At 52.2% G+C, this 26,768-nt stretch overlaps 1 protein-coding gene across 1 annotated transcript; it reads right to left on the bottom strand.

The window, feature by feature from the left end:
• Positions 1-1,182: 1,182 nt before the first annotated feature.
• RASL11B (RAS like family 11 member B) lies at positions 1,183-5,546 on the bottom strand. Its single transcript, XM_025435754.3, has 4 exons — positions 5,334-5,546; positions 4,715-4,771; positions 3,497-3,573; positions 1,183-2,673 (listed from the first exon to the last, which is right to left on the bottom strand). The coding sequence occupies exons 1-4, from the start codon at positions 5,485-5,487 to the stop codon at positions 2,203-2,205; spliced, it is 759 nt and encodes a 252-aa protein (XP_025291539.1). The 5' UTR covers positions 5,488-5,546; the 3' UTR covers positions 1,183-2,202.
• Positions 5,547-26,768: the final 21,222 nt, after the last annotated feature.

Below are 26,768 nucleotides of genomic sequence, written 5' to 3'. Positions count from 1 at the left end.
TTCCAGAACACGGGCAGACGTCCACTGCCAAGGCCTCAAAGGTAACCTCTTCTCCCCGGACAGTGGGGATACAACTACACAGGATGAATGAAACTGAAATCGAGCAGAACGTAGTTGGAGACACTTGTTAGTGCCGCTGTGCCCACGCTTTCCCTCCCTGTCCCAACACGCACACGCACACGCACACGCACACCTTCCTCAGACGCTGGGTTCGGCATAAGCATCGAAAACTGTCCTCCAACTAAGGAAGGCTGGGGCATCACCAGAAGCCCTGTCAAGAACAGGCAGGATGTTTATGGGGGGAAACAGATTTGGGAGCCCGCACCCCACGGCGGGGGGCCGTCGACAGCCGGGCCTTGGGGCCGCTTCCTTGGTCCAGGCCCACCCCTGAGCCTGCAGTGCCCTGGGTAGGGGACGTTGAAGAAATAACACTAGTCACAAGATGTTGATTCCTGTCCCTTGTGTGACCTTGAGGACAGCACTCAAACCTCAGAGCCTGTTTCCCTCACCTGTAAACGGCAGGATCTGCTCCCCGACCCGCTCGCGGGGCTCTCCGAGGACTAGGCGAGGTCAAGGACGTGAAAGCCCTACTCAGAGGTGTCGTTCTTTGCCCACGAAGGTGGTGGCTCACGCAGCCTTGCCTGGTCTCCCAGGCCTAGACGGAAGCAGGTGCTCCCGACAGGGCCCCGGCTCCACGGCTCCCAGCGTCTACAGTGAGAAGAAAGCGCGTGTTTAGAGAGCAGCGGACCCGAGCAGGCCTGCCAAGTAAACCACGTGTAGGAGAGAAGCAGTGAGCTCGTCCAGAAGCATTCGCAAGGCTCAGCTGAGGGATGTCTTAATAGCAGAAAACAGAGGGACAGACGTCTGTCTTGGCTTTACCTGGAGGATCCTGCAGGGAAGAGAGAGGAGATACACTATTCTGGAGTATAAAGCAGCAAATGACAACTTAGAGCAGGGGGGAGGCCTTTGACAAGTGAATTAGCTGGTTCGTAAGCCTGTCTCCTCACCTGTACAAAGGGGGATAAGACAACGCATCCCATTGGTGTGCTCCGAGACCTAGGAGGGGACCCTAGGAGGCCCAGTGCCTGACACCAGGCGCCCAGTCAGTACGAGACGCCAAGGAACACTTAGTCTGGAGGGCAGGAGGTCGGCATTTCAATAAAGACCAAGTCAGAGGCCCGCTCTTTTAAAATGATATTTTATTGTACATAAAATAAATTAATTACAGTTTAAGCCAAAGCATGAGTGGCTTTTTAAAGTGCATCTGTGTCGGGGATTTGGCGGTGGCCCCTTATCTGTTCGCTCGCTGTTAAGACAGTGTGTTCATATTCAAGCCACGACTCGGCCAGGCCTAGGGGACAACCCAACGTCATTGCCGTGAGCCATTTACACAAATCACACCAAAGTCTATGAACGCATTTTTTTTTTCTGTACCTGATGCAACAGTTAAAAAAAAAAAAAAAATTATACAGTCTCACGATTACTCAAAAGTCCGGGGCTGAAGAGTTGAGTTCTCAACCATTTAACACATGTTCAACTAAGCATCTTCATCCTGTGTCGGGAGGAAGCCGCGCCTTCCTGCAGGCCCTCTAAGCTTCCAGATGTCCGTCTGTATCCACACATGTGGCCCATACACCCCACCCTTTATTGGGGGTGGGGGTGGCATCTGCCTCCTTGCTCTTTAAAGAAGAAATCTGGGTATCGTCTGGGGTAGGCAGGCATTCCGCTGGGACTAGCGTGTCACAGGCCAGTCGGACTCTAGGAGAAAAAGCAGTGCCTCCTCTTGGTGGGATGGAGGGCGGGGTGGGGAGAAAAGGGAAAAGAAAGAAAGAGGAGAGAGGAAAGGCCACGAGCGCTTCATCTGTTCTTCCATTCCCCCTGCCGACCACGCCAATCTAGTTGCTGAAACTGTGACTGTCATTTACTGTCATTTACAAGGTGAGGACCAGAGTCCAGAGCGATGCAGCCGCCCTCCCCGCTCCAAAGGAAGCATAGTTCGCATCTTCGGGGCGGCTCCTCTCTCGGATCGCTGGCTCTCCTGCGGCAGTTCCACCAGGCCCTCCTGGCCCCTCTGCTCTGGCCCTTTCTGGAACCGTGAATGCCTGCCAGCCTGCACCGTTCCCGTTCCCGTGGGAGAAGCTCAGGCCTTCTTCCTGGGAAGCCCAAACCCCGCCCCCACCCCACCCCCGGAGCGTCCCTGCTTCAGACGGAGGTGACAGTCCTCACTTTGGCCGAGAGGGCTTGCTTGAACCTCCTCTTGAGGTCCTGCATGTTGGGGGACTTGGGCCTGGGGATGAGGGAGGTTCTCCGCTTCTCGGGTGTGCTGCTGGGCTGCTGTTTGTGACTCACTTCCTTGCACAAGACGTGGAAAGCGCTGTAGACGTCGTTGTAATTTTCGCTGACGGACACCTCGTAGAACGAGCAGCCCAGCACGCTGGCCAGCTGCAGTCCGAGCTGGGGGTCAACCTGCTTGACGTGCAGCAGGTCAGCTTTGTTGGCCACGACCACCACGGGCAGCCGGGTGCCCAGGTGCAGCTGCTGGACGTGCTGGTGGAGCTGGCCGATGAGTTCGTAGCTCTTGTAGTCGGTGATGGAGAACACGATCACCACGGCATCGGCCCAGCGGATGCACCTATTCAGCTGCTCGCCGCAGCTCAGGCCGTTCTCGTGGACCTGCAAGGCAGGGGGGAGGGCGAGGTGAGCGCCGGGGGGGCCGAGAAGAGCCCGGGCTCGGCTGGACCGCCGGTTCAAAAGGGACCCTCGACGGTAACCGCCGGCTCGCAGGCCATAAACAAGTCCTATCCCCGCACACTTCAGCCTTCCTGACAGTATGTTGACCCAGCTGCACAGAGCTGGAATAAATAACAGTGCAGCTCACCACACTCAAGTGGAAAATTGACCTGCAGAGAACTCCACGCAGAGAGACTTTGTAGTTGCACAAAATGGGAAATTAACTGGCTAGACAGTAAGTCTGGGGAAGTAAAGATAGGAGCTGGAAGCATTTAAACCTGGATAACCGCCCAGTTCAAGAGGGAAACACACACACACACACGCGCGTGCGCGCGCACACACACACGCACCAGCAGGGCTCTTTTGTCTATAGAGTAACTTTCCACAGTACAAAAATGATCCCGCGTCTTTAAAGACTAAACGTTCGATTTTTAATGCCAAATACACGAATGTAAAAAACTGATCTTTTTGACCATAGCGAGGAAACTGTGCCAATTCCATGTGTGTTTGGTTTGGTCTTTCCTGCCGGATAGAACCCTCCTAAGAGAAGACTTCTGCCCCTCAGCCAAACCTCCCACATGAAGCCAGGCCAAGACCAACCAACAGCCAAATACAACTGAAGTGACAAGCAACATGTAAAAGCCTAGTTCTGACTCCCCCAAATCTCTCTCCTCTTTAGCACAAGGCATTATTCTGAGAACAACTGAACAATTCCAGAGCCAAGGGGGCTCCCTTTGACTTAATCACAAATCTCAGGGCTTCTTACCTGAATACCTGGCGTGTCTTGAACCTGAATAGCCAGGGTTTCACCTTCTATTTGCACTTGTCTGGTATAGAGATTACCTAGAAAGGGGAAAAAAAAAAAAAAAGGAAAAAGAGAGAGATTATGGTTTTCCTTCCCGTACAACTTTTAAAACATGGTGGGATTTCTTTTTTTTAAAAAATACCCAACCTAAACTGATACACACAAGTAAGCCATAGTTTATTGTATATAATCAGCTTATTTCAGCCGGGTTTTTTTTGTTTTTGTTTTTGTTTTCAACAACAGCAATTTTAACCTCAGATTAGGGGATTTATTTAAATCAAGGCAAGGTCTGCAAGTTTGTGGAAAGTGATTTATCTACTTTTAAAGGGATCTTCCATACTTAGAGTATCTCCTTGAAGGAAATGTTCTTGTTCGGCAAGAACAATGCATGGCCATTTGTTTTAGTTTAGTACTTCATTACTCTCTGATGTCAATTTAGGCAAATGTCATTAGTCAATGCACAGCCAACGTTATCAGTTGGAATAAAAATGTGACATAGTGGTAGCCAGATCTACATCAAAGCAGAAGGCTGTCATGCCTTATCTTGGGATGGTTTATACAGCACATTTCAAATAATCCCCTTAGATACTAAATATGGTCTAAGGATTTAAGCAATTTGCTAACAGAGCATAGGTAGAAAGCCCTTAAGCCTCCCCGGTGGCCATCTTTTATCACAGAGATTGAAATAACGTCCTCTCATGTATTTGGGAGCTCCCCTCCTCAAATTCTACCCATGTGGTTATTTTTTTTTTCTTTGTTCAGAAAAGAGAACTTTAGGTTTACAACTGCTCTCCTTCAGCCTTTGCTTTAAAAGGTCACCTCTGAAAGGCAGCCAACGGAGAGGGAGCGGGAGAGGGAGAGGGGTGGGGGAGGAGCTGCCCATCTTTTTGTTTTGTTTTGTTTTTATGACTTTTGCAGGAGTGTTTTGAAGGGAGAGGCTCCTGAGTACAAAGGGTGCTTCCAACTGGGGTCCCTATAGTTAAAACATACCAAGGAGAATACTTTCGGGCACTTGATAAAATGATGAATGGGCCTGGAATGGAAGGAGGCCAGATGGCAGTCATGGGAGGGGGCAGGCCCAAGTGGCAGTGGCAGGATGCTGATGCTCGGGCTGTCACTGCGGAGGAAGCTCCCTGGGAGACACTGGAAAAGGGCAGGAGCCGGCGCCCGCCTCCTCACCTGCGTTTCTCTCGTAGTCCCCGATGAACCGTTTGGTGAGGAACCGGACCACCAGAGCTGCAGGCCAGGAAGGAGGAGGAAGGAGAGTTAACTGCGGCCTAAGGCGTCACACTGGCGTGCACCCCCCGCCCCCCACCCCCAGCCTGGGAAACCTCGCCGGCCGCGAAGGGGGCCGGGAGCCGGGGCGCCACCGAGTGCCTCCATCCTTCCTCCATGCACGGCGGGGAGCGGGGCGGGGAGCGGGGAGCGGGGAGCGGGGAGCGGGCCCGGGCCGGTGAGCTGCGGCTCTGTCCAGCTGGGAGGCGCCCCGGCCCCCGCCTCTGGGCCCGGCGGGGCCGCACCTAGCTTCCAGCAGACAGATGTGCTCCCTAACCTTCCAGACCCCGCGGAGGGGGAGGGGGAGGGGGAGGGGGGAGGGGGGGAGCAGGGCTCGTCCGGCCCCTGGTGCTGCAGGCCCCGCCGGCGGCCTCAAGGAGCCCCGAGCTCTGCTCCCGGCCTGGATCCCAGGTGCCCCACCTGTCGGGGCGCGGGCGGCGCAGGCTCGGGTCCCCGCGGCAGGACCCCCCCGGCCGCGTCCTGGCCCGCGGTGGGCGGCTCCCGCCGCAGCGCGGACACTCACCGGTCTTGCCCACGCCGCTGGCCCCCACCACCGCGATCTTGACCAGGCGGCGGCCCGCGGCGCCCGCGCAGCAGTCGGCGGCGGCGGCGGCGGCGGCGGCGCTGCCCGGGGCGGGGTACTCGGCGATGGTGCACATGTTCTGAATGAGGCGCATCGCCGCTCCAGCCGGGGCTGCCCCGCGCGGGACGGGACCTGCGGGCGGCCGGGCGGGGCGGGGCGCGGCGCGGGGGCGGCCGAGGGCTCCGCGGCGGAGAGGCAGCGGGCGCGGGGCGGGGGCGCGGGGCGCGGGGCGCGGGGCGCGGGGCGCGGGGCGCGGGGCGCGGGGCGCAGGCGGGGGCTCGGGCCGGGACTGCCGCCGGGACGCGCGCGCGCTGTTTTCTCCCGGGCTGGCCCCGCCCCCTGCGTCCCGCAGCCAATCCCGGGGCGCCCCGCGGGAGGCTCCGCCCCCGGCGCCGCTCCGCGCTCGCCGCGCCCCCGGGGGTGCCCGCAGCCAGCGCGGGGGGCGGGGCCTCGAGGGGCGGGGCCCGGGCCGCGGGGGCGGGGCGAGCCGGAAGCGCCGCCAGGGGTCCCGCTGCGCGGACACGCGGCCGATGCTGTGGCCGCGGGGCTGGGGGCGCCTCGGGTTGCGGGGCGCGGCGGCGGCGGCCCCCGGGGTCGGGCCCGTGCCTGAGTCCCCGTCCCTGGCGCCTGGGGGCGCGGGCGCTCGGGGTCGGGAGCCCCCTCCTGCAGCCGGGCTTCGTGCCCACGACTTGAGCCCGGGTCGTGCGCTCCCTGCGGGGCGTGTTGGCACCGACCCGAGTGTAGACTGGGCTGGGCTGGCCATCGGCTGCAAAGACCCCCGCTCCCCGGAGGTGTGGCCATTAATTTGGGGGCGAAGGAATGCCCCCCAGCCCCGGGTATTCCCGACACTGTCCTCCGACCGCAGTGCGCGGCTGCAGAGCAGACCCCCGCCGCCCGGCTCACGGACTCGCGGAAGGCCGGTGGGTGGCTGCGCACGCGGAGCAAGTCCCCGGGTAATTATAGAACTAGCCTTCTAGCGCCTCACACGCAGTCGCACCTCCCCGAGAGCTGCGGGATGGAAGGAAAACGGTTACCCCGGCTGTGGCCGCCTCCGGATGGCGGCCGCACTGGGAGTCAGAAACCCCAAAGGGTGCACAGCGCGCAGGGTCCGGTTCCCAGGAAGGGCAAGACGTAGTTAAGCGACGTGGTGTCACGGAAGACGTGGGCTTGCACTCATAAGGTCCCAAGCTCCGGCCCCTCAGGTTCTCTGTAGGGAAAGGCTTCGGGGGCAGGCCCCATCCCAGCACATTCTGTAGCTGGAACCGACTGCAGGCCCCACGCCCCCATCCCAGCCACTCTGCTCCCCAACCTTCCAACCCTGCGGGCGCCAGGTGTTCCAGAGGCTTCCGTCCTGGTGGCATATGGCCAGCAACACTGTGGCTTTCTGTCCACACCCACATTAAGGGTTGAAATATAAAAATAGGAAAAATAAACCAGTTCCCTTCATCTACATCTGTCAGGCATCTAGTTTGAGTTTGACTCCCTCTGACACCCTGGACTTAACCGATCAGGTGTCTGACAGTATTTATGAGGCCCACCCAGTTCGACTCTGAGATGAACCAACCCTCTTGCCTATCAGTTTAGGTGTTTGCAGGAATTGAAGGGGGGAAATAGAAGGGTAATTTCAAAGTGCCTTGGTAGCAAGTCTAGGAGGTTCAGAAACATAACTAGCAAGGCACACAAACTTGGCAGCAAACATAATAAAAGGTTGACTTCTAGGAAGATCATAAGAATGAAATAAATTGAGCCCTTTGAGTCGGGAGGCAAAAAAAAGAGCATTTCCAATCTGCACTGTGTGTTTCTGCGTGGTTTAAATCAAACTTGAATTTTGTTGTTCTATAAAATCAAACTTAGCAAGACTATAATTACAGGTAATCATGTATTTTTTAACCCTTCTCCCACCCTAAAAGCCTGTAATTCCATGATGCTTACATAGTAAAATAATTATGGAGTCTAGAGTTTTTAACTGCTTTTTACACACACACACACACACACACACACAAGACAAAAGTTGTCAGGGGAATTTTGCTTTGAATCATTTTTGCTTCTGGAGCTTGATTTTCACAACCATGAGCCTGTACCAAGACTATGATTTTTCTGTCTGAAAAATCACACACACACACAAAGGCTGAATTTGGTATTCTTATTTTAGGTCTAAATGATCTGGCTGTGCTTTAAAGAACACAGAAAAGAGAGACACAAGAGAAAGTAGGAAAAAGAAAACGGAGCTCTTCAAATTCAAAACACCTAGCAGATAACCAACCTCCACCCCACCTGGCTTTGGAAGATAACATGGAGAGTGACCCCTTCTTGGAGATTCACAGAGTGAATAAAAAGGAAGGGGAAGGGCCAGGAGAATTGATATATACTAAAAGCTTGTTTTATTCCAGGCTGCAGACCAGGGATTCAGCCTTCAGGAATCTCATTTTACCCGCACAGCAGTCCGGTGAGGTCAATATTATCATTACTTCCACTTGCAGCCATGTATTGCTGCTTAGCGAATCACCACAGACCGAGGTGGCTCCCGGTTCTGTGGGTCGACTGTGCTCTTCTGGGTGGTTCTCTCCTGGGGGCCTCACATGTTGTAGCTGGACGGCAGCTTCCGCGGGAGTCATCTGAAGGCTCTTCCGGGCTGGATGTCCAGATGGCTTTTTCATCCACGTGTCTGCATGGAACGTCTGGGAGAGCTGCCACTCACCAGCATCTCTCTCGCTATCCGACTTTTCTCTCTGGTCAGCACAGCACGGTGGGCAGCTTCCCTGAGAGTGGGTATCCTAAGACAGGAAGCAGAAGCTGCCAACCCTTTAAGGCCTGTGCGTGGAAATGGGCATGGCATCACTTCTGCTATATTCCATTGGCCAAGCAATCATGGAGCCAAACCAGATTAACAGCCAAGGCTCGGGGAGATCCCTCACCCCACCCCATCCGTGATGGGAATACGTGGAAAGAATTTGTGGCCATCTACAATGCACCACATGTCCACTTTGTAAATGAGAAAATAAAGTCATGGATTAAAAATGCTTCCAAGGTCACAGATCCTATAAGGGACAGGGCCAAAATCTGAGTTTTGAGGAATGTAGAAACCTGCTAGGATATGCACAATGAGATGGTCTCCTGTGATGCCATGCCGCAAAGTGGCTCGAACTGCTCTCTCTCCCTGTTTTTGTTTTGTTTTGTTTTGTTTTGTTTTGTTTTGTTTTTTGCTGAGCTAGAAGAGGTGAGGATGAGGGTGGAGAACCTGAGAGACTTAGGGAGGAAAAACAAATATATTTTCCCAGGTCCTAACTTGGCCTTAGCCCCTGGTGTTTCTATCACCTCTTTTGATCTTTAGAGCTAATCTTTGATCTGAGAACTTCCGGAGACCATCCAGCTTCTGCAAGCCCTTAGGATAGCATTATATAAATTCAGTATTGAAGGTCTGGGCCAGGGGCATCATCACAGACACTAAGCGAGGTCCTGGGTCTTCACTGGCAAACAGGACAGACACAGTCTTCAACATTACATTTAGCATGAGAGACAGAAATGAATGAGCAATTTCAATACAGCATGAGAAAATGCTTTGATAGGGAAAATTCGGGAGCCATGGGATTAGTGATAGATCAGAAAACCTGGATTGTGGGAGTCAAGGAAGAATGCGGAAAAATCCGAGTGGTTGGAAATGTTGCGTATGGCGTACAGATGTGCGTGTTTGTACACATGCACGTGTTCCCCCTGCATGAGCAAGTATGAAGCGGGGGCCTCAGAAGTGGGGAGGGTGGACTGGGGTGTGTCAGTTTTCAGAGGAAATGGCATTTGCCAGTAGACAGTCAGGGCTCAGTAAATATTTATAAACTGGGAATGAAAGAATGAGTGAATACAAGCAAAGGCCTTGGCTTGAGAGAATCTCGATGGGTGGAGGGAAGAGTCCTGGTGATGTCTAAGGAGGGACACACTGATTGATAAAATAAGCCCTAGAAGTTGGACAGCCCTTCCTCCTTCCATGGAACCATGCCCCAGGAGAGTCAAATGAGCTTCTCCCCCTGCCCATGGCACCGAATTTGCTTGCAAATCAGGTCTCCATGAGCATCCAGACTTTTTTTTTTTAGACTTTTGTCAACTCTGAGTGTTTAGATATAATAAGCAGATGCCTCTTTAGCTACTCTGTACAGAAAAAAATATTTAATGTAGGAAGTTACCTATGTTTGCTGTTGTCAGAAGGCCTCAAGTTGTAGACAATAGGCCACACCTGCAGAAATGCCTCCCAGAGGCGCAGAACGGGCCCATCCAGGGATCGGTTACCTCTTCCACTCTGCTGTCCCTCGGAGCCCACAAAGCTGGAGACAGACATGGTGGGAAAGCCCAGCATCTCCACGGTGGAGCCTGACAGCCGAAAGCAACCAAGCCACAGAAGGATGGAGTCCTCCCTGTTTCTGCCTTGCACACCTTATCTGAGTGCATCTAGGTAACGAGATTAGTTTGCATCCATCACCCTAGCTGCAAGGGAGTCTGGGAAACGTGCTTAGCTTTCTAGTCTCGGCAGAAAGGATACATATGAAGCTGTGAGCCCAACATTTCCTCCCAACTTCAGCAGCCCAAAGAACATGTAGGCCCAGAAGAGGAGCGATCTGGCCCCACCAGACATTTGATTTTCCATTATCGAGGGGTATAATGAAGTTTTCAATTAATTGCTTTGAAACCACTGTTTAAAATCACTATTTTCCTTGCTTCTCTGTAATGTGTCGACACCCGTCTCTGCTTTTTAGAACTGTTTTCCTCTAGTCTGGCACAGGGAAATGTCTATTAATTTCACTTGCACAGAATCCATCTCCTTTCTTTAGTTAAGATCACCCCAATATTCCCTTGGATACATCCCCTCCCCTGCTCTCATGTTGCTCAGGTAACAGTAGTCGGGGGATCCCAGTCCCTAATTCCAGGAGTGGATACCAATAAGCCCCCGGGGTTCACTCAGGGCCTGGGTCAGTAAAATTCCTCCCTGAGAGCTTTGCTGGCAAAAAGGATGCTTCATTTGCCACAGAGCTTAATTGGCTGGTAGAGAGTAAGCCTGGAGTTCAGGTGGCCATCGCCCAGCACCTTGTGGGAGAGTCTGCTTCAGAAGGACCCTAACCCAGAAGAAAGAAAACTAAGAAGCAGAGAGGGCCAGGGCCCTGATGGCATCTTTTCAGCCCTGTATCAAGAGCAATGCCCGAAAATCCATACGTGCCCCTTGAAATTCCCAGTCACATGAGTCAACATGGTCACTTTTGTGATTAAGCTGGTTTGAGTTGGCTGTCACTTGTACCGAGCATGCCCACACACCTCCTGTTTGTGTGGAGCCCTGGTCTCTGCCAAGGCACCGCCCCGAGATTGACCCCTAGCATCAGCAACATGCCTCATCCAGAACTCTGAAGCCCAGCCATTCCCCTGGCATGGAAAGTCGTGGCTATCAAGCTGTCCCTTCCTTTTCATTTCATCTTTGTGGCCACCCTGTCACTGCTGTCCTGCAGGCTATAGAAACAAACCACGACTGAAAAGAATGTTAGTACATCCAGACCACGAAACAGTCAGCCCTAGAAAGAAATGAGCTATCACGACACAAAAAGACACAGAGGACCTTAAATGCCCATTGCTAAGTGAAGGAAGCCGATCTGAAAAGGCTACGTGCTGTATATTCCGATCTATGATGTTGTGCAAAAGGCGAAACTATGGAGACAGGAAGCGATCAATGGTTGTCAGAGGAGGGGAGAGATGGAGGGATGAACAGGTGAAGCTCAGGGGATTTCTCCGGCACTGAAGCTACTCTGCGTGATACTCTAACAGTGGATACATGGCCCTATACATTTATCCAATCCCATGGAGCATACGACACCAAAGGTGAACCCTAATGTCGACTCTGGGCTCTGGGTGATAGTGATGTGTCCCTATAGGTTCATCGACTGAGACAGATGTAGCACTCTGGTGGGGGATGTGGATAGCGGGAAGGCCTTGCACAGGTGGGGCAGGAGCTATCTATGGGAAACCTGCACCTTCTGCTCAATTTTGCTGTGAATCTCTACATATGTAAAATAGGGCATCTCGTCCAGCTCCCTTTTACAATATCCCTGCTGAGAGATTGTCCAGCCTACCCGAGACTACTTCCCATGACGGGGGCTCCGCCCACCCCACCCCCCCACCCCCGCCAGCCCCAGCAGCACATTTATGCTGATTTGGTATCTCTTCTCCTATAGCTTCCTAGCAGGAAGACAGAGGTTGACTCACTCCAGGAGCTCTCCAAACACCTGGTCTCCTGCTCCTTTGTCATTCAGAGTTTGCAGAGTTTGCAAAGGACTAAAGGACCCGTAAGGGAACAGGAGAGGTGGCAGGCTGCCTGTGAAAGGGAATTGTAAAGGAACAGCAAACACAGGAGGCGTGTCTCCTGCACCCGTGTTGAGGATGAACGTTTTTAACATGCGACTTTAAAATTTTTAAAGAACTGGATTAAGGGGGAGGAAATTAATTTTAAACTGCTTGTTTTCTAAGAGATCTCTGAGTATGAAAATAGGAATAAATACAACTATGAGCATCGCGTAAGGTTTTCATCCAATGGCCCTGTGCTATGTGTGTTAGATGTCGCCACCACATAGAGCTATGCCTGATACACAGCGGGTGTCCAGTGGCTTTGTTTTTTTTTTTAATTGTCAACTCTCCTGGTTGAAGCTATAGGGAAAGAATCAGTAGGTTTAAAAGGCAAAGTAAGAGGGAAGGCACGTTGGAACTCCATTAAATAAAAAGGATACACACAGACACACACACCTCTTGCCATTACAAAGATCACCGATTGACTAGGACACTTTAACTTTGAAACAAGTAAGATCTTTAAGTTCCTAGAATGGGCTTTCCCTCCCCCTCCTACATACTTTGGTTGGTTTCTATGGTAGCAAATGGCCCATATTTCCCCCTTTCCACACTCAGGGAAAAAGAGGCACTAGTGTTCTACAATTATGTTCCCTTGCTACTCTATCAGATTTTATCTTTCTTATTCTGGAAGATTTCCTCCACCCTCTTTCTTTTTTTTCAATGCAATATCCAAACTGAAGGTTAAAAAAAAAAAAGTGAGAAAGAAATAATTCTTTCATTCTGGGCAAAATCTGCTATTATCTTCTCCTCTCAGTGATGCAAGTCCTCACAACCCAAGTCATTTTTCTGGGAATAGAGACGATGAATCTGATCAGCCATTTGATGACCATAACTCAGAATATATTCAAGTTTTGAACATTCCTTGGAACAGCTGGTGAACTTCCACTGTGCTTTCGCTGAGGGGAGGAGAGCTCCCAGGGCCTGGTTGCCCAAAGAACAGGGGACAACAGAAAGGGACTGACATTACTGCATTATGGATAGAGCCATTGTCAGGGAGTTTCCTTGGTTAAATGAAAAGTCTAAAAACATCGCCACCTGATAGTGCTAATGATCTTGTAGGTGATTTCCTTCTTCTTTTCTCCAGTGGGAAGACTCCTACAAGCACGCCCATCTGTCCCTTTCCTTCCTTACTCGCTGTCTGTGCAGAAGACAAAGGAACAGAGAGAAATAAGTATCGGCCTTGGTTCCCCAGGAATGTGTGCTCCTGGGATACATGACAAGGTACGGTGATCGGGAAATATGCCTGAGCAGAAAGGTTCGGAAAGATTCAGACAATTGAGCCAATTGTTCGGCAGAACCTTGGGTTTCAAATTCTTTTTTTTTTTTTTTTTGGGGGGGGTGTTTCAAATTCTTAAGTAGATTGGACACACCTAATATTTGCCCTCTAACTTCCACCGAGGGGTGCCTTAAAGGTCACCAAAGGACGCTCGTAGGCGTCCTTATTTGTCCATGCACAGAGGGCAAAGCCTCTTCCCGCAGCCCCAGCTCCTTAGCATAATATACAACATTAAAAGGAAAACAAAGTTCTTCCTAACTGTCCACCTGCGCTATGAGGAAAGAACAAGCTTCACTTCCCTCCATTCCTCAAATCCCCCGGACAGTGGAGTGAAGGGGAATTAAGGCAAAGCCACCGATTCTCATCGCTTTATCTAGCGTTCAAGATTACAGTAACCCTCAAATTCTTTCTAAGCTCTGATTAGCACCACTGTGTCAGGCCCTTCAGAGGCGTCGAAGGCATCACAGGCCTTGGTGTGAATTATAGAAGTGGGGGTACGGAAGTTAGCAGAGGTATGCGAGTTGCTAGGTTCGTGGAAATACACAGGGTGATGGGATCATTTTCTTAAAGGAATATGAAGTCCAGCCACCACCTGAAAGCATTATTACCATTCTAACCGTCGTCCGTGGAAGTTGAGGATTTTTCCTCGAGACATCGGCGTTGTTCCTGAAGTTTCCTTTCGATTAAAAAAGAAGAAAATGGATAGCAGATGAGAAGCATTTGATGGGAGGGCTTTGAGGAAATGACTCATGTACTCGCTTGATTTGACAAGGTTTCTATATAAAGAAACAACTCTGGCCCAAAATAGAAGTTGCACCACAGCCCAGTGTAGCTTGTAGAGGAATTGCACATCCCAAGCACGAGGAACATGAAGGTTGGTATGCAGGGGCATCTCTGCTGGGGAGGTTATGTGAGGCCCATTAATGATTCATTCGGAATGTAAAGCTATGCAATCCAGGACCTTCAGTTTTTCAAGATAGGAAAACCCCAGTGAAGTTTGAGATATTTTATAAGTGGCTCGAAAAGCAAACAACAACAAAAACGTATCTTTTTTTTTTTTGCATAGAACGTGTACCCCTGTGTTAACTGGAAAGTATATTTAGCTCGATGGTCAATGGATCCTAACAGATGTTGTGACATATGATATGCCAGCTGTCCAACGACATTAGGCCCACGAACATGCCTGTGACTTACAGAGCTTCGATAGCTTCGGTATGAGAAGGAAGCCAAGAGCTGTTTCTCCAGCCTGGACTGTGCTTTAATCAGTTATGGGGGAAGTAGTGGATTTAGAACTCAATCCAGTCCTCTCCCAAATTCGTCCTTACCTGGGCCTAGATGAGGAGGGGTTGGCTGGAGAGACGTAAGCCCTTCTTGTGTTCATTTGCCGAAACACGCAGGACAGCCACGAGCCAGGGCTTCTGCTCGCCGTCCGCAGGCCGGAGAAGGAATGCCTCCGTTCCCGGGGGGCTATGGCCCGGCCTTGTCAACCAGCCCCTCCGTGGGGCTCAGGGCAGCGTGCCCAGGCTCTCGGCCTGCGGCGACAGTGGCTCGGGCACCTGCCAGGCCCAGGATCGCAGCGCAGGTGCAGGACCACATCCACCGGCTGCCCGGCACCGCCACGGGCTCAAGCAGCTTCTCAACAAACTGGCCAAGGGTTGAGGCCCTCAGCAGCTCCTCCCCCGCCGTGGAGATGCAGCCCCTCCTGGGCCTCGTCCCCCTCCTGAGCTCCCCTCCAGCCCAGCACCATTGGATGAGTGAGTCAAGCTCATTATATTCTTCACCGTTGGACATGCCACCTCATCTGTCCCTTTACTGTCCTCCTCTCCGCACTAGAGTGTAAGGCCCGTGGGGGGAGAGATTTTTGTTTCCTTCCCTGCTCCATCTCCAGAACCTAGAGAAGTCTTAGTACAGGGCACATAAAGCATTTGCTAGGTGTTTGTGAAAAAAATGAATGAATGAATGAATGAATGAATGAATGCATTTCATATGCTTTGAGTTAGGCAGCGGGGGTGAGAGCCCAAGGAACCTGGAAGCATGCGAGGGGAGGACTGGGGGCATCAGGACCAGAGCGTCGGGGCTGAGAACACAGAAGTGACACAGGATCTTGGGCTGCTCCTGGCACTGGCTCACCCCTGCCTCCCTCCTTCCACTGATGCCAGTCGACGGACCTGGAGGATGGGTTTGAGGCCCCGGGTGATTTCCAGGTAAGGGTGGACACATGTGGCTGGCTCAGGTATCAGGGGAGCAGAATTAGGTGAGCGGCCCAGGATGGGGTTAGTACTAGGAAGTTCCAGGGCAGGAGCGGGGAAGGCTTGGGGAGAACCAACCAGGCAGGTAACTTCTACTGAAAATGCTTTGGAGAACCTAAGCGCTAACTGAAATGATGGAACAGGAATATGCAGGGTGCTCGGGGCACCCACATTCCCTTTGGGGAAGTAGGGGAGAGAGGGAGTGGTGTCTCAGAGCGCGGAGGGGCTGACCTCCTCCAGGATTTTGGTGAATGGCTGATTCTGGAATCTAAGTGGGGAGTGGATCAAGGGTGTGGGTGAGGAGCCCGCCTGGAGGGAGAGCACTGGGAAAGCACCCCCCTCCCCCCGAGCTTCCTTTCCGCCAGCCCCTGTGCTACACACCAAGCCCCCCGTGGCCGCACCCCAGAGGCTAAGGCTGTCTGGGAAATGCTCACAAGGGCGAATGCTCTGGGTTTTTTCTACCCCCGTCTTCTCTGCATCTAGCAAGTACCCGGCATATACTAGCTCTCAAGTTCTCAAGAAATAGTTGTTTGAATAAAATAAGTGAACAGAGCAGATCCCACGTAAGAACTGGCAGACGGGGTTTTCTGGGGGTCACTGTCTCCCGTGGGTCTTTTCCTGGCCCTTGGGGGACTTGCATGCCTTTCCAACTACAATGATAATTAAGACTGATTAAGCACACACCATGTCTTAATCAGTCAGAGGCACTGATCCAAGTGCGCCGCACACACTGACTCATTTACTCATTACCACAAACCTACGAGACGAGGCCAGTACTGTTGTCATCCCTACTCACAGATGTGGAACCAGATCCGGGAAAGGTAGGCAGTTCGCTCCAGATGACACAGGTGAGAAAAGGGAAGGGCAGCATTTGAACCCAGACGGTCTGGCCCCAGAGCCCCGCAGCTCACAGCCGCTGCCCACTTCTCAATAGGCCCTTCTGTCCTAACTACCGTGGCCAAAGTCACCGCTATCCTCAGTCTTTATCTCACTTTTTCATCTCCTACGCGACTTGCAGGTGGAGGAGGTTTGTACTTGGAATGGAATGCGTGAAATGCAAGGATGAGGAGGGCAGCGTGCAGGGGGAGGCTGCGGCCCCCAGCTGTGCGGGGAGGGGGCGGACGGGCGGTGTAGGGACCGCAGTTGTTGGTGGGGTTTTTTTGTTGTTTTTTTTTTTAGTAATGCATTTTTTATTGGAGTTCAATTTGCCAACGTATAGCATAACACCCAGTGCTCATCCCATCAAGTGCCCCCCTCAGTGCCCATCACCCAGTCACCCCCACCCCCCGCCCACCTCCCCTTCCCCCACCCCTAGTTCGTTTCCCAGAGTTAGGAGTCTCTCATGTTCTGTCTCCCTTTCTGATATTTCCCACTCATTTTCACTCCTTTCCCCTTTATTCCCTTTCACTATTATTTATATTCCCCCAATGAATGAGACCATATGTTTGTCCTTCTCCGAATGACTTATTTCACTCAGCATAATACCCTCCAGGTCCATCCACATCGACCGCAGTGACCGCAGTTGTTAAAAGCGACTTTGTATATAACCTGTCAGGCCAAGAGCATGTCCCCCCACCCCAGAGCCGTGTGGCTCACAGCTACAGGACCATGATTTGGCCAGGATGTCACCCATGTGGATTTGGAGTATAGAGTATAGGAAATTGGGTACCGGTTACCTAGGAAAGCAATGCCAAAACCAACACTGTCAGCTTATTCCACGGAGGGAGGGGAAACGAGGGTGACTTCTTGAATTTCACTTAAGCGTTGGATTCAATCACCTCTTCATTTTGCCCGGAAGTCTCAAGGCCTGAAAAAGAAATCACTGAGAATTGAGTCTGCAGAATAGAGTTCAATTGAACTCCACCCATAAGCAAGCCATAAGCAAGGTATTCCGCAAAGGGCTTTAAAAAAAAAAAAAAGGAAACGTGGCCTTGGTCTGTGCCTCCGTGTTTTGCTTTTCCACCTTCTGTCTTTCGATTACATAACACCAGCTCCATTCAGAGCCGGGATAATGCTTCACAATAGGCCTCGCACTGTGACTAGGAGCACATTTCCCAAACGCTGGTGGCTGTTGACAAATGCCACAGCTCAGCTTGAGCATTTAATCATCCACAAAACCTTCGACTGCTTCCTATGCTCTGCCCATGTGACCATTCTGTGTCGGGAGACAGGTTCCAGCAGGAGTTTGGAGGAGAGGATTCTATTTCTGTCTTGGACAGAGAGTTCATTCTGCTTCCCTGGCAAACGTACTTACCTCCAAGTGTCCTTATCAACATGATCAACGTGCTGCTGAAAAGTGGAGAAAGTTGGTGCTTTTGCAAATATTAATAATAATAATAATAATAATTAATAGGATACTCCAGAGATGCTAGGTATTTATGAGGGAGGGTTACTGACGGTTATTTGTTTAATCGCCATGTGCGAGGGAGGCCGGGTGAAGGTCGCTGAAATAACTTGATGTGATCCCTGCCTCCAAGGGATGCATGGTCTAGGTAGGAAGGCAAGATCTACAAAGGAAAGAACTTCTGGAATATGATGATGCCTTAAAATCACACCAGATGGTACTTAAGGAGAAAGAGGAAAATCAATAGGGCCGGGGTGGCCGTAGGAGGCTCCTTGGAGGAGCTGGAATTGGGATAGACCTCGACGGAGAAGGGGGGGATGGCTGAGGGAGTGCATTGGAAGGAGGCATCGATGTGGCCTCATGGTGAGGACGCCCCTGACAGAATGAGTTGTGTTAGGATGGAGTGGGACCTCAGGTGGATGAGTAAGATCTCACCAGCTTACGGGAGGATCTGGAAGCTGGAAAGCAGGGCATTGAAATTTGAGTCTTGGGACTCGGGACTTGGGAGACTCAAGTGGGGCTCCCCAAGCTTCCAGCATGCACAAGGGGTCTCGCAGTAGCCAGCTCCCTGCTCCGAGGCCCAGAGGCGAGAGGGGTGCGCTCCAGAGCCTGCTAAAACCAAAGGGTTTGAGGGACCAAAAGAAAGCAGAGAAGAAACCTTGTGACAAGGGCTAATGCCAGAAATGGACACGATTCAGTGATTGACTCGATTCGTGGTCCATTCCTGACATTTGTTTTGCCGGGAGAAACAAAGACACTAGCACTACTGACGGTGGTGCCTTGATGTTCCTGGGGCAGGAGTTCTTGCAGGATCAAGCAGGAGTACAAGAAAGATGGGGGGGCGGGGGGAGGGGGAGAGTGGCCACAGGTCTGGAGGAGGAGGATGATGAGAACCCTAAAGAAGTGGCTGCTTGAGCAGAACTGGTCCAGAAGCTACAGTAAGCAGTGAAATCACTCGCGTGGCAAGCGGTTAGATGGGAAGAGACTTAATCCAGAGGCTGGTAACATTGACTCACTACTGACTTACAAATAGGATGTAAAAGCAAACTGGCAAAAATGTAGAGTCCTGGGTATCCAGACAGGGAAGCCAACACGAGCAGCCAGGATTTCTTTCTTTCCGTTCGTTCATTCACTCATCCTTCTATTCAGTGACAAAACAAAATAAGTGCATTTGCTGAGTTGCCCGATTCTGGGGGCCCCACTCACACCGTTTTCCACGTAAGTGGCACCGCGGGGCACTCTGTGGGGAGGAGCCGTGGACGGCACCGGGGTGGCCGGGTTGCACGCCTACTATGTGTCCGGCACTGCCGCAGAGGCCCACCAACAGGGGTTAGGGGTGAGTCCAGGAATAGGAGCAAGGCAACCAGCCAAGGTCAGGGATCGGAGAGCACAGGGAGGACCAAGGAGCAAGACAGGGATGCCCGAGGCCCCGGGCAAACCCTGCCAGACCCCAGGACTCGGGCAGCTCCTGTTTGTGCCCACCCGGGAGAGATGTGACGACAGCCGAAGGCAGAGACGTGCCTGAGAAAGAGGTGGAAATTGAGGAGTATCTGTAGACAGATGCTGGATTTATAAATGTATAAAGCCGCCAACGGGGTCGCCTTCCTTCCATGACGAAAGGTGGCAAGTGTACACACGGGACGGGCCCCCCGCAGACAGAGCGGACACCTGACGTGGCTCGACCCTCCAGCCTGTGCTGTGCAACGCACACATGGCTTTAAAACTCCCTCTGGAAGGCTGGTGGTGGAGAATGATTTGAGACCTGTGATGACACCTTTCTAGTGACCTCGTGAAACAGTCACTTGGCTGAGAAAGGTGAAGTCAGTAAGAAAAAATTGCGGCCTGCCTTGCCCTGATTTCTGCAAAATTGCAACCCTGCTTTCTCACTGGCGGCCTGATTGACCGAACATGAGCTAAGCGTCTCCTGCAGTGAGCCCAGGGATGCTTTCAGGAGGTCGACACTAACGTCACGTTGACGGCTAACATAGGAGTGACCAGGCCGTAATGTCACGGCAGACGTTTGCTTGCTTAGAACGATGAATAGAGATGTCCACAGAAAGCCCGAGTCAGCAAAGCAATAGAAAGCCTGAGTGTTTTCCACAGAAAGCCTCTGCTCGCAGCTGTCTCGTACTCGAATTGAAATCCCTCGATCCTTGGGTCATTGTTGGAGATGGGGTCAGTCACGGTGCCAACCTTTGATGCGGAGGGACAATCCGTGATGCCGGCAGCTAGGAGAGCAGGACTGGTCTCAGCCAGGGAGCCGACGAACAACAAAGCTGGTGGGAGCGTTTTTCATTTTATCCAGGGAAGATAGGAAGAAAAAAATAATAATAAATCTCTCTTTTCAAATTAGGATACTTCCTGCAGAAAAAAAATTCACACTGGTTAAAGGATCAAAATGGAATTTCTGGGCGTGGGTAACTGGAAAATCCAAAGGTAGATTTGGTGGTTTCAAGCATGGCTGGGTTTACAGACTCCAACAACATCCATGGGCCCGCTTCTCCTCCCTTGCCTGTCTTCCTTGGCAGCCAGGCTCTGGCCAAGTGTTTGTCCCTGGAAGCTCCAGCCTCACACCAGGCACATAGCTGGCAGCTCTCAGCCGGACGAGAAGACCTCTTTCCCAATAACTCCAGCAAAACTTCCAGAATTGGGTCTCTTTGGCCTGCCTCAGGTTACATGCCCTACCCCAAGTCAATCGTCTTGGCCAAGAGGATGGAAAATGCTGTTTGACCAGGTCTAGATCATGTGCCAGCCCTGGAGCATTGCGGGTTGGGGGGGATGGGTGTGTGTGGGGGGGTCAGCCCCACTGAACTGCTTGCACCGGGTGTGAGAACACTCCTGGTCATACGCAGTAGGACGGATTCCCAGGCAGGTAAAAGAGCAGCTCTCCGACTTACACCCGCTTCCATGCATAAGTGACTCATGTCCTTTGGGGTCTTGACTCATGGGGGGCCTGGCTCACGGTGTGGAAATAGAACAGAGCCAGCCCAGGCCAGAATGGGCTCCCCCGGAGCCCTTGGGGAGCTTCTGCTGCTCTTGCTTGCTTTCACTGTGTATCTCCGAAACACAGACAAATGGAAGTCGGTGGTGTTTCCAATGGCTGGTCCACAGGCCCTGGACGATCAAAACTGCACGGGCTGGAGAGGGGGTGGAGACGTCTGCATGGCCCCATCTAAGCTTCACCTCTACCACCTGCCCCCCACCAAGCGATCACAGCTTAGCCTAGGGAATTACCGTAGACTCCCCGCCCCAAAGAATGTGAACACTTGAAATTCTGAGGAAGTACTTGATGGATTAGTAGACATAACAACAATAGCTGGATTGACTGAGCCCCTACAATGTGTCAGCCAACACAGACGTGATTTAGATTACTTGCATTTTACAGTTAGAAAAATGAGGGGTGCTGGGGTGACTCAGACGGTTAAGCATCTGCCTTCAGCTCAGGTCATGATCCCCGAGTCCTGGGATGGAGCCCAGCACCAGGCTTCCTGCTCAGCAGAAAGTCTGCTTCTCCCCCTCCCTCTGCCTCTCCACCCCGCTTGTGCACTCTCTCATGCCCATGCTCTCTCTCTCTCAAATAAATAAATCTTTAAAAAAGAAAAAAAATGAATTAGCCACAGTCACCCTGCTGATAACCAGTAGAGCTAGGATTTGAACCCAGGTTTTTTTTTACCCTAAAGCCTACATTCCCTCCACCATGCTCAACGGTCTCTATGGCAGATGCTGTAAGTTGCCCCTAGACACCACCTTCTCCCCGCACCATCCTTTCCTCCCAAACAACAAGATCCTGTTTTGTTCTGAGTATAAATGTGCCCAGCCTGATTCATCTATGCCAACCATAACTATCTCATTTCCCTCTGCTAGATGTTTACTTTCCCAGGCTCCCTTGCCACAAAGAGTGGCCAATGAGAGTTTCTGAGGGAGCTTTCTGGAATCGCCTTCTCGCTACATAAAAGAAATATAGTTTTGCTTCCCACCTGCTTCCGCCCCCATTCTTTTCTGCTTGAGACAATGATGTGATGACAAAATGCTTGGAGCTGTGGCAACCTTCTTGTGATCAGAAGGCAGCAAGCACAAGCATAAAAAGTCAACTCAGTGGCAATGCAAGGGCTGCCCCTGCGTTGTTAGCTTTGGGTCGATGAAAAAAAGAACGAAAGCATCTCGCTCCAAGACTTTCTGTAAGTAAACAGTAATAAATGTCCTTTCATTTTGAGTGATTGCTGCCAAGTACAATCCAAACTGGTGCAGCCTCGAGTGTTCATTTGAATCTGAAGGGTGAGGGAATAAGCAAACACCACAGAGGTGAATTGGGATGACAGAGGTGTGAGGGTAAAGAGACAAGAATTCTGGTCGTACGACTGCACGGTCGCGTTGGTCACTCCACCTCTCTACGCTTTATTTTTCCCTTCTGTAGAATAGAGTTGCTGGATGAGAACGTAACTAAGGTGTCCCCGTGATGCTAATGTTCCCTGATCCGGAGACCACTGAACCAGGGCTGTGGGAGGGCCCGGGAGAACAGAAGGAGAACTATTTAGAGGTATTTCCAGAAGCCTTGGCCTAAAGAGGCACAGTGTAAAATATGGCTTACAGAGCCAAGTGCTGCTTGGCTGAGTCCGCAATCCTGTTTCAACCAGGAGTGATATTGAAAATTTTCATCAACCTTACAGCACAAAACCCGAGCCATCAGAGGTGACCTGTCAGAAGGGACCCTGGCTGCCACACGGTGCACATAGGGTGGCTGTCAGCCCTGACGGGAGTGCAGCCTCCCTGTCACTTCTCCTGCCCTCCACTCTCACCAAGGCTTGTTTTGAAGCATGGAGTAAAATCTCTTGCCCCCACTTCCAGCTCCCGCCACTGCCTGGGGCCCCCAGGGCCCACCTGGTCATGAGGTTTGACAGAAGAAAGACCTCCACAACCATAAGAGGCAGAGTTTCTGCCTCTAGAATCCTGGTCCTTTCCTGATAAAAAAAAATTTTTTTGAAGATTGATTATTTTTCACTCCTCCGCCATCACCATATCCCATTTCCTCCCCAGCTGCCATTCAAACCACTGTAACTACTGAAATGAGCATCAGGTGACGTATGGTGGTGTTGAATCCCTGTAGTTACACCTGAAACTAATCTTACACTGTATGTTAACTGTACTGGAATTTAAATAAAAGCTTTAAAAAAAATAAAGAAGATAATAAAAACAATAACAAAGCCCACCATCACCATTGAAGTTTTTGCCTGTGGATAAAGTGAATTCCAGCAAAACCAAGTCTCAGACACCACTAAAGAGTCCACCCTGGGCTGGACAGAGCATTGGCCCTCCCTCAGACAATGCTCCCCTCACTTCGCAGCTGTGGTGCTGCCGTGGCCGTTCCCCACGTGGGCCTTCTGAATAGTCATTGGATTCACAAAATTATGGTCACTGAAGATGAACTAAGCTGTGCATCTCTCTCATGACTTTAATTACTTTGATCCTTTCATACTGCTCAAAGTAAACTCATGAGAGGGGTTCTTCGAGAGTGCCTTCCTTAACCAAAGACTTTTGGTGTAGATCAATGGGCCGTCGAGAGTCTTCCTTTGAGACAGGCCTCTTTGGCTCCCCCATAGGGGTTCTTGCCCATCCACCTTTGTGCATGCGTGGCTGCTTGTACTTCTTCCACAGTGGCATTGTGACAAATTCCATGACCCTGAGGTGCTTGGCGTTTGCCTCTTCTAAAACCTCACAGTTGATGAACGTTCCCCATTGTTCACAATGGGGCTCCTCAGGCCCCACTCATCATCTCCTACTTCAGGTCTCCAGTGAGGATGCTCTGCAGCCCTGTGACTTTATCATGACAGCCGTTAGAGTAGACACCACCATGACCCTTCTTTGGGATGTTTCCATGACAGAAAGGATCTCAAAGAGACAGATCTTAAAACTGGCTTATTTTATGAACTAAATCAATGGACTGGTGAAACATCCTTTCTTTTCTTTTCTTTTTTTTTCTTTTCTTTTCTTTTTTTTAAGATTTTATTTATTTATTTGACAGAGGGAGAGCGCAAGCACACGACAAGCAGAGGGTGCTGAGCAGGGAGTCTAATGCAGGGCTCGATCCCAGGACCCTGGAATCATGACCTGAACTGAAGGCAGATGGTTGACCGCCTGAGCCACCCGGGCCCCCCGTGAGACCTCCTTTCATTCTTTAATGACAACCACACACTATTACGTCTCCTAGGAAACTCAGATCTGAGATGCAGGGTTAACTGGAGGCATACTCCTTTTCCTGAGTATTCTGGGGTAACTATTTCACACCTTCATTGCTAAGCCCTTGCTCTCTTACCATGGCTTTAATCAGTTCACTGTTTCAATGCATCTTTGTCTTTTTTTTATAAACCAATCTAAATTCCCAACATCACTAAGCAGCTGAAGGAATAAGAGGAAATATCCATAAATCCTGAGAAAAGAAACAAAACTCAACCCACCCACTCGTGTTTAGAGCATAGGGACGGAGAGATTGATAGTAGTCGGAGGGTCGATAAGGTGGAGCTGAGGTTGGGGGCGTCAGAAGGCCTGGAACAGCTGCACCCCTCCTCTTTCACCAAGGATGACAGTGTCCGTGAGGGTCTCACACGCTGATGATGGAGGGAACCCGTAGGAGAACAACACACAATGCAGGAAAACACGAGTCACAGGGAATAAGCCTGGGCCCGTGGCTGACGCTGTTGACTGTCATCCAGCAGCTAGTCCCGACCCCCTCCCCTTGCTGCCTCTGCCCCCCTGAAGGAGAAACAGCTCACCCCTCATTTCTCAGTCTCCTTTGCAGCAAGGAGGCGGTGACACAGACTCGGGCTGACCTGGAGGTAGTCGTCCAGAACACACGGTGAAAGTAGCCCGCGTGCTTTTCTCCAGCCATGCTCACCGGCCTGCACACGCACGTGGACTAGGATTTAAGCAGGTTTCAAGTCTTGCACGGAAAATATAGTGATAAAGGGACAATGAAAAGGGCTGAGGGGCTTTATAAGGAGGTGACTACACATGGATACTAAGCTAGAGATGGAGGGAATTAGGAAAAGGAGGGATGTGGGGCAGGAAACTGCTTTTAGACTTAATGGAGTCTTCTAGCCCCCAGAGGCCGAAGAAGAGTTGGAGACGAGCTACTGAGGAAGGGAGCAGGAAAAGGGAAACGTGGTCGGAGTGGGGCTTGAAATGGAGATGAATGACCATCAGGGGTTGGTCACAACAAGATTGTGATAAAATGCCGTGTCCAGTGTCATAAATGCAGGCAAAAGACACAACGCTCTCGTCCTCCCTTGATTCTCTCTAAGGCCCGAAGCCCCAAGGGCTCTCTCCTTCCACTTCCCACTGAACCGATCCGTTTAAGACAATCATCCGAAGCTTTTCCCCACATAGCAGAGCCTTCAAGCCTTTCTTCTTCCCTCCCCGTCTCTGGTAGCGACCTCGCAGCCGGGGCCTGGCTGGGGAGGAGCCCCAGCACCAGGAAGAGGGCAGGAAGGGCCCTGGGTGAGGAGGAGCTGGGGGTCAGGGGGAGGCAGGAGTGGCCCTGGCAGAAAGGGAGGCCTGGCGCCAGAACCAGGGGACGGCTCAGGGGCTACAAGTGGTTGCAAGATGAGGTGGAGCCAGGCCTCCTGGGCTGGGGGTGTCCTTCAAGGACGCTCCGCACTGCGGCTCAGGCTGGGTTAAGATTGCTGAAAGCGGAGGAGCGGGGCAGGGCTGTGTCCAGCTGTAGAGGCTGGGCAGCGGGCACCGGGGCCATAAGAAGGATTCCAGGGCTGGAAGGCACTTTACGGAACAGCGGTGGCTGCTAGATGTGGCTACACGGAGCAGGAGTCTGGAGGTGCACCGCTCGGGTGGTCTACACTGGGCGGTCACAGTCACCCCACAGCCTCAGGGTCCCGGGTCCGTTTGCTGCCCCACCACCTTCCCCGTGGCTCCTCTTCCACTGATGTTATTTGGGGCGAGTTGCTTTATCTTTCTGAGGCTCAGTTTCTCCATCTGAAGAACAGGGCTCCTGACAATAGCTACTTCACGAGGCTGCGCGCGGACCAACTGAGGTAACCTGTAGAACGTGCTTTGTGCCAGTACCGACTTGATGACCCTTGGCTGGTGTTTTGTTCTGGACAAAAGCCGGGTGGGGTATACAGTTGGAGCTCAATATATGCAAAGCTCTGTGCGTATTTGTGGACTCGATTGTCATTTATCGTTGTTCCTATGGTGGACCCCACCCAGGGCTCAGGGGCTCCATGGGACCCACTCCGTCTACACAGCGCCCAGGAAGGGCCCGGTTCGCTGGACCCGTCTTTGCTCCCAGCTGACCGTAGCCTGAATGCAAGGGACGTGGGGAGCCTATTGTTGGGGGTGGGGGACAGGGCCACATCTGGCCAGTGGGCCTGAGGACAGCCACCCCAGGCGGGCCAGGCGCTGCCAGTGGCCTGGGGTCACCGCCAACCTGCCCGCTGGGAGCGCGGCAGCCCGGAGACCTGCCCGGGCCTGGGAGGCCGAGGGGCACAGAGGACCCTGTGCACCCGGCCCCCCTGCACCCTGGGCCCCTTCCGACGGCCTGCCCTGCCCTTCTCCGCGGGCCACAGAGGGACCGCCTTGCGAGCGAGGAAGCCAGCGCGCACCGCTAATAGGAAAACCATAGGAAACCTTGGCGGGTCCCCACTGCGGCCTAATGGGCTTTTCCAAACGGGCCCCGAGCCCACAGACATTGGCCCTTTGTGAGGTCGGCCCGGGCTCCCTCGCTCCTGTTCCAAGATGAGAATGAAAAAGGAAAGAGAAACAAGAAAGGCTGCCAAGCTCTCTCTCATCTCGGTGCTTCGAAGGCCTTAGCCACCGAGTGACACTGTGTGTGGGGCGCGGGGGACCGGCCGGGCTCCCCTGAGGACAGTGGTCCTCCTTCCCCTCACCTGGTCCTTATGCTGCAGCCCTACCCTCATTTCAGACTGAGGTCGGTGAGGTCTGCGCAGGGCAGGCAAGCGAGGCCGCAGAGCTGGGCCTCCCATCACTCAGCGCTGCGCCCAGACCGCCTCTCGGCTCCTGCAAACTAATTGACCGACATTCAAAATTTTGCCTCTAGGCTTAGCTTTCAGAAAAAGATGTTTCCCATTCCAGAGAGAAATGGAGACATAATTTTTTCTTTCCGT

The sequence above is a fragment of the Canis lupus genome, chromosome 13 (assembly GCF_003254725.2).
Source record: "Canis lupus dingo isolate Sandy chromosome 13, ASM325472v2, whole genome shotgun sequence".
NCBI lineage: Eukaryota > Metazoa > Chordata > Mammalia > Carnivora > Canidae > Canis > Canis lupus.
Note: the sequence above shows the minus strand (reverse complement) of the source record. Positions and strands in the feature narration are given on the sequence as shown.